This window comes from Coenobita brevimanus, chromosome 69 (genome assembly GCF_032717465.1).
Source record: "Coenobita brevimanus isolate Jiangsu-jjx chromosome 69, ASM3271746v2, whole genome shotgun sequence".
Lineage (NCBI taxonomy): Eukaryota > Metazoa > Arthropoda > Malacostraca > Decapoda > Coenobitidae > Coenobita > Coenobita brevimanus.
The window spans coordinates 25,244,415-25,252,509 of record NC_137022.1 but is presented as its reverse complement, the minus strand read 5'-3'; the positions used below and the strand labels follow the sequence as shown (position 1 = coordinate 25,252,509).

Here is an 8,095-nt window from a genome sequence, read left to right as displayed (position 1 = left end):
CTTCTTTCATACACTGTATTTAGAGTGATTCTCATAAACATTTTCATAAAAAAGTACATAATGTTATCGCCTACTGGGCTGATTCTTTTTAGGGTAGTTTACCTCAGAGTCACTGTTCTATAACCAATGTAAATTCTGCTTCAAATAAGACCTGCAGCTTGATCCATGCAGACCTTCATTGTGCCTCGTATGAAGTCTGCGGATCAGCAAGGGTTAACCCCATTCAGTATGATGATGATTCATATTTTTTGTACTCCCTGCTTGACAATTATATTCTGTTTAGGGAAGACCTATCTTAGTGAAGGGGACAGACAACTGAAATCACCTCCAAAAAGACCACTTGTACTGTAATGGATTAATATTGTCACCAGCAATGTTGCCTACATTAAGTAAGAAGCTATTTGTTCGATGTACCTGAGTAAAAGATGAAGCGTGGGTTGTTGCGGTAGTTGCAACCCCTGGCTCATTTGAAATGAGAAACCAATGGGCTGCAGGCTGAAGTTGTACTCATCCTGCAGCCCACTATCATCCTTTCAGGAGTTGCTTGTTACAGTATATCAGTGCCACCATGTGAAGGCCTCTCTCTCTCTCTCTCTCTCCAGCATCTGAAGCATGGGTAAATTGCACTACCAACACTCTGTATGCCACACTGCACATTTCTGTCCAGTACTCTTATTCTCCTATGTAGTTTCCTTTCTACATATGCACACCACTCACTAATCCCTCGGTAAAATGTAAAAACAGAACATAATTAATTTCCAGGTCATATGAACCATTGCTAAAACACTGACAGGATCTGTCAAAGCACTAACCACTCTACCCTGAACAAATGCTTTGTGTTTAGCTCTGGTTGCCAGTCAATCCCAATCAATGTACACGAAATTAAGTTAAAGGCGTTAGAAAACACCTCCATTAATTCATAACCTAAGCACATACAGTACAGTGCTGTACTGTACTATTTTTTTTAAATATCATTCTGGCATCCAACAACTGATTTTGATAAGCTTGAGACCCCTCTGACCGAAAGAGTTAAAGAATTACTATAGTTTTCAACTTATTTTGCACACTTAAACAATGCTCATCAATCTCTTCTTTTTTAAGTATAACAACAATATGTAAATTATCAGTGAAATAAGCACACATTATCACTTCCCTCATCAATACTGTTATAAGTACCTCAACAGAAAATATTACTATGCAACATCCTAGACATCCTGTACAGATTTATATAAGTGATATGTAGGTAAGATACAGCCCACCTTATGTAAAAAACCTGATCTCTTCAGCACAATTAACCCAATCTATCTGGGTGACATCAAGTTTAGCTTATTCTCACAGCTGTGACAATTTTATTTTTAAGAACTTTTCAACTAAGTGGTAATATTTAAACCCTTCGGTTTGAAAGGTCTATTCAATCTTTAAATCATCAGATGCCAAAAGTCGGGGAGGAGAGGGGAAGGTTTGGGTAAATCAGGTAAAATTTATTGCAAAATATTTATCTTTTGTACTGAATATCAACATTTAAGTAGAAAAATTGACCCTTAGCCACCAGCGGAACTATATACTGTATAGACTGTGAAAAATCTGAAAATTTGCAGGGAGACTACATATAGACGCTTCCCAAAAACTGTCCCCTGTAATTCTTAGCAGAAACTATATATAGTCGTCAATGTATAAGTGCTTTAGAGTCTCAAATATCCCTACCTGGCAACATGCGGGTCGCAGGTGGCTTACATAAGACTGCTCACTCAATGACTCAATCAGTCTGTTCCCAGCTCTTAGAGGGGACACAACACTCTTTTGTTTCTCCTGTAGACCTTAATTTCTGATTTTCTTTTGATATTTGGATATTGTAAACATAATCATGTCACACATGGAGGAACATTAGTGAAGATGAGATACAACTTATTCTAGATCAGGATTTAGATGATGATTTCATTGCTGATAGCACTGATTCTACATCAGATAGTGATGGTGATGACACTTACAGTGGTGATGAATCACAACTTGAGATTGCAAAGGAGCCAATGATAATCTGTCAAGTGCAAAAGTTAATGGCAATGATGACAGTGCTCCAGTTGGGTGGCTGAGTCATGCTCCAGTTAGTAGAGGAAAATTAGTGGAAGGAAACTAATGTTGGGAAGATGTATACCTTTTTAGGTTTGGTCACTTTACAAGGCATAGTAAAGAAGCTTACAATCTACTCATACCACTCCACCAACCAGATGCTTGCAACACCCTTTTTGCTATATTAATGAAATATAGCAACTGTTCCACACTGCAGTAGAGTCTATGTAAAGATTATGTTAAAACCTTACATGCAGTAAAGTCTATTATAGATTATGTTAGAACCTTACATAATGCGGTGTAACTATATTTATGTTAAAATCCTGTGGTCAGGGGCTTCTATATAAAGGATACAATATATATATATATATATATATCCCATTGGAGCCCAGTGTCCCGAGTATTGGACAGAACTGGGATTTTTCAGGTCTTTATAAAGTAAGGAACCCCCGGGTAGGGACCTATGAGCTTCGCGACTACAAGCCGACAGGCGGAAAGCGGTAAGCTTAGTACCCTCCCAGTGCAGTGCCTCGACCAGCACCCCTGGGATCCAATGGGTTAATGACTGGCAAACCTATCAGTCTCTTTAACCCGTCACATCCCGAAATATTTCGCACCTCTGACATCCCCCAATCCCAAGCTATTTTGGATTTTTTTTTTTTTTGGCTAAAACCTCCGCTTTTGGCGAGAAACATCAAAAATTCATAGAGAAATCGCTCACCTGAAGTTTAAAATACTCGATACAGGTAGCAGTACCTCCTTACCTTACTGGGTTTTCTATCAGCCTGGCTCCAAAGAAAACGAGTTCTGCGGGAGGGTAACTATGCCATACCACTCATAATCGGTATTTATTTATTTATTTGGTACGAATTTATATGTAGTACGAGAGTATATTGGTTTTCAAACAGTAATATAGGCATTATAAGCATTGTTTCACTCATTAACTCATCAACAAACCTGACCTTTTTTGGCGACAATACCTGAACATCATTTCTGACTGTTTCTTCCTCTAATGCTATGCAAACTTTGTTCTCCACATTGTCATCGATTGGGGGGTATGTGGTGTAAGGCATTGTCCCTGCCTGGCATCCTGCAGGGGAATAGAGGAAGATGTCCCGTATATACGTACGATAAATCACACACGAAAATTGAAAATTGTGCAAATTATGAACCTTGCAATTGCACGACGTACCAGTACGTCAACAGGACTAGCTGTGACAAAATGTTGCAACATACCCATATTGGGATGCCTCAGGTTAACCCACTGGAGCCCAGTGTCCCAAGTATTATACAGAACTGGGATTTTTCAGGTCTTTATAAATTAGGGAACCCCCGGGTAGGGACCTATGAGCTTCATGACCATGAGCCAATAGGCGGAGGGCGGTACGCTTAGTATCTTCTCAGTTCAGTGCCTCGCCCAGCATCCCTGGGATCCAATGGGATATACTGTATGTATGTATGTATGTATATATATATATATATATATATATATATATATAATCAAGGTTCTCAGCAACTGCTGCCGCCGACTAAGGGTTAATAAACTCCTTCAGTCAGAGAACATTATTTAATTTCATTCTTGCCTCCTCTAGAAAATTATAATTTACTTTGGGAAATTCTCTTGCAGCAGAGGGAATGGGAACATTCCTCTACAAACTCCTCTACTGTAAAAGGTCTGCCAAGAGCAAGATAAATGACAGAATGAAAGAAACTAAAAATACATCTTCTGATTAGGGGTTAAATGCTGCAAGTGATTCCTGTTAAAAAAAAGTCATGCAAACCTCATGAAAGATGTGACTGAACACAACTAATGAACTGGAAATTATTCAACTCCGTGATAACATCTGCTTCTGTTAACTTAATTCTTGCTACCTCTCTTTAAGACAGCCACTAGATCATCATTATCATCGCCACTATCCCATCTATTTTTTCCACCCACAGGTGGGGTGAGGTTGGGTCCGAAAAGCAAAGAATAAGAAACGACATTATAGTACACTATATGCCCAATGAAATGGACCACATTCTTGGACTCACCATTGATGCCCCTGGAATCCAAGCTCTAACTAACAGGCATAATTGTGTTACTATAACTTCTTCGATACTACAATATTCTCTCCTACTGTACTCTCCTAGCCTGATTTAAATCACCTGGTGCTATAATGAAAAAAGCTTTTAAAAAGATATCAACATATAGAATGGATTAAGCATGGGGGTCATTCAATACTGCCTCAAAAACCCTCTGAATTCTGTATACAAAACCAAAAATGCAAATATATAATGGCAACAATTATAATTAATATACTTCAATTCAGCAATAGTGACAACAGTTATTCAAATGATGGATAACACACCACACCTGTGCACTGTGCAATAAAAATAATAATAAAAAGATTGTACACCAGCACTGCAATTTGTATATATAAAAACTACTTTTAGTAACACTGAAATACAATAATAAAATATGGCAGGTTAAACTTATCAATCTTATGACCTGTTTTGTGGTTTATTCTTGCTACCTTCAAACAATTCCATTCTGCTTGAGATGTCTTTCCTGAGCAGAATAAAATTGCCTGGAGTTAGAAAGAATATACCAAATATGCTATCATGGTTAGTATGCTAGGATCCATGTTAGACTACAACAAGAATTTTAAAAACTTTCTTTTCTCTCAAGCTACTCAGAAAAATCACCATCTTGCTATTCATAAAGGAAATAAAATTGCAACTCTAACCAAATTTGGATGTTTATGTGTGCATGTGAGAGAATGAGTTTATGTGACCGTTCATAAACTGTAAAACTATGATGTATGAAGTACATGAAATTCCAAACATCACTGTTTTGGCATTTCACTGTGTTAATTTGGATAGGTCTGAAAGTAATGATGGCATATGCAACCAACATATTCATTTTAGCATTTTACTTTAGCTAGATTTGAACGTAAAGAAGGCATTACGAGAAACTACAGGTATACCTACCATGAGTAGGTATGTCTATGTATGTGGGTGCTCACACCCAGGTAAGAGTGAATGGAGATTTGAGTGATAGGTTTTCCGTGAATGTTGGTGTGCATCAGGGGTCAGTTTTGAGTCCCATGTTGTTTATCATGGTACTTGAAGCCCTTTCACGTGACGTTAGAAACGGACTCCCGTGGGAGTTGTTGTATGCTGATGATTTGGTGTTGTTTGTAGAGAATGAAAGGGAGGTGGAGGAAAGGTTTAGGAGGTGGAGAGATGGTACGGGGCACAAGGGCTTAAGGGTAAATGCAGATAAAACAAAAATGATGATATCTAGGGTTGGTGGCGGTACTGTCAAAGATGAGGGAGAGTGGCCATGTGCAGTTTGCCCCAAGGGCGTGGGAAGTAATTCCATCTTGTGCAGTGTTTGTGATAAATGGGTGCACAAGAGATGTAGCGGTATCAGAGGCAGACTGCGAGATAATGCTGATTTTATGTGTACGGCGTGTCGGGGAGAGGTGGAGATTGTCAGACGTGAAAGAATTGAACTTGCTGGTGAATCTCTTGAGTGTGTGGAAGAGTTTTGTTATTTGGGAGACATGTTGTGTGCTGGAGGTGGGGCAGAAGCTAGCTCTGTGGCTAGGGTGAGAAGTGGTTGGAAGAAGTTCAGGGAGCTCTTGCCTCTCTTGACATTGAGAGGACTCTCCCTACGTGCTAAGGGGTCTTTGTATGCAGCATGTGTTAGGAGTGTAATGCTGTATGGTAGTGAGACCTGGGCAGTGAAGGAGGAGGATATTCGCCGGCTCAGACGTACAGAAATGACAATGATTAGGTGTATGTGTAGTGCATCCCTGCGTGCAAGGTCTGAGGGGGCTGGGTTTACGATGGAAAAGTTGAGAGGTAGGATGGGACTGGAGTGTACTGGTGTTGTGATGAGGAGAGGTAGATTGAGATGGTTTGGACATGTGGAGAGGATGGGGGATGATAATTGGGTCAGGAAGGTGAGAAGTGTTAATATTGGGGGTGGGGTTACGAGGGGTAGACCGAGAAAGACATGGGACGAGGTCATTAAATGTGACTTCAGGGTTAAGGGACTGAACAGGGAGGCTGCAATGGATCGTGCAGCATGGAGAGCCGCCATTAGGTGACCAAGGCCGACGCATGCATGTTGGAGCGTTTAAAAACAAAACGAAACGATCACTGTATTTTCACTCAATTTCTCTGCAAAACTCTGTACCTAACATACTGAACACACTCCAATACATTCCCAAATTCAAACAATCATCCTATGAACACAGTCACTTTGTCCTCAAAGCACCTCTATACCTGATGTTGCAATATTGTCAGCACACACACTTTGCATAACAAAAACACACTCACCATTGCATACACTAACCTTATTTACTCCCCATTCATCCATCCATCATTCAATCATATTTACAAAATCTATTTACTTGCAAAGCTTTTATCACCCTGCTGTGTTGTAATACCATTCATACACAAACACTCAAACACCTGGATGCATCCCACATACTCTCCCTCTGGCTGGTGGTGAGGTGCAAGTTGAGTACTGTCCCAAAGGTTTTGGTGTACCTGGATTCATGAAGTGAGGTGGGTGGTCATCAGGTGCTCTGCACGTCATTTACTCCTAAACCTGAGGGGGGAAGTCACCATCATCCCACCACAACACCCACTTAGAAGACTGAGTAAGGTCATCACTGTATATAATTTTTTAAAAGTCTGTTTTTTGCTCTTACGTATAAAGCTATCAGAAAAACTGTATACTAAACTTCATTTCCACATCTGACACTGATTTACCATTTTTTCCAACTTACAATAAATATTGCATGAAAAATGTTGATATATATTCTAAAAAACATCTCTCACTGAAAATGAGGGCTGGCTGTAATGTAGACAGAAAGATTCTACTTTAACCAGCAAACTAGCAATGCTGTACTGCTCACTCTTTGTTCTTGGCAGTACTGTAACCACTACATTATACTACACCTGTTCCATCTGAAGGTCAAAAGGCTCCTCATCTGAGCCAACCACACTCTCTATGTTGTACAAAGATGCGTGCAATCCAATGATGAAGAAACTGGCACCTGGAATGACGCAATGAAAAACAGAAATTGAAATGTATACATTTTCTTCATTATGTGGAATCTTTCCCATTACCATTATCTTCCCATGCCTAATATCCAAAGAGATGGGGTTAAGCAGGACCCCCCCCAAAAAAAAATAAATAAATAAAAATAAAATACATCTCTCAACTAGCATGTCCTGGGGGAATATATATATGTATGTATGTGTGTATAGATATATACAGTATATATATATATATATATATATATATATATATATATATATATATATATATATATATATACACACATACACTCAAACCTCCATTTAAGGGATTTCAGATTTAAGGGACTCCATATTCTACCTGACAAACAGACAAGACCATTCAAAAATGATACGTAATGTCTAGGTTATACACATTAATATGTTTCTTTATACAGTACAGTACTCGTAAAATAATATTTATAATCATATAAATAAGTAAGATAAGTGAAACAATCACTGCATTTCATAATAAGATTGTCTTTATATGTGGTAAAACAATGGACATTTTCAAATAAGGGACAAGTGATTCCCCATTTAGTTCCTTAAATTGAGGTTTGAGTGTATATATATATATATATATATATATATATATATATATATATATATATATATATATATAATTTTATGGCCCCAGGAGAGGATGGAATATTTCCTGAAATGCTTAAGGTGGACAATGATGAGTTGATGAATAAGCTTTTGAAACTTTTTAATGTGGCTTGGGATAATGGTGGAATTCCAGAAGAGTGGAAAAAAATGGAGTGATTATAAAAATACCAAAAAGGGGAGATTTAAGTGTGTATGGCAATTGGAGTGGGATAACTTTGACACCTGTAGTTGCAAAAGTCTTTTCCAAAATCTTGTTGAACAGAATAGAGCCAGTAATTGATAAAATTTTAAGAGAAGAACAAGCGGGATTTAGAAAGGGTCAAGGTTGTAATGATCAGAT

The 8,095-nt window shown here is 38.4% G+C and overlaps 1 protein-coding gene across 2 annotated transcripts in view; it reads right to left on the bottom strand.

Annotated features, from left to right (window-relative positions):
• Positions 1–6,179: 6,179 nt before the first annotated feature.
• The window catches only part of LOC145406004 (prenylated Rab acceptor protein 1), an 18,438-nt gene continuing 16,522 nt past the window's right edge, over positions 6,180–8,095 (bottom strand). The window contains exons 6-7 of one of the 2 annotated variants that reach the window (XM_080277190.1): positions 7,027–7,124; positions 6,180–6,673 (exon numbers count right to left, since the gene is read on the bottom strand). In XM_080277190.1, the coding sequence (XP_080133316.1) occupies positions 6,668–6,673; positions 7,027–7,124 (104 nt within the window). In that variant the 3' untranslated portion in view covers positions 6,180–6,667. Of the gene's footprint in view, positions 6,674–6,809; positions 7,125–8,095 lie in introns of those variants that run through there. The other variant, XM_080277191.1, reaches the window with a different exon arrangement.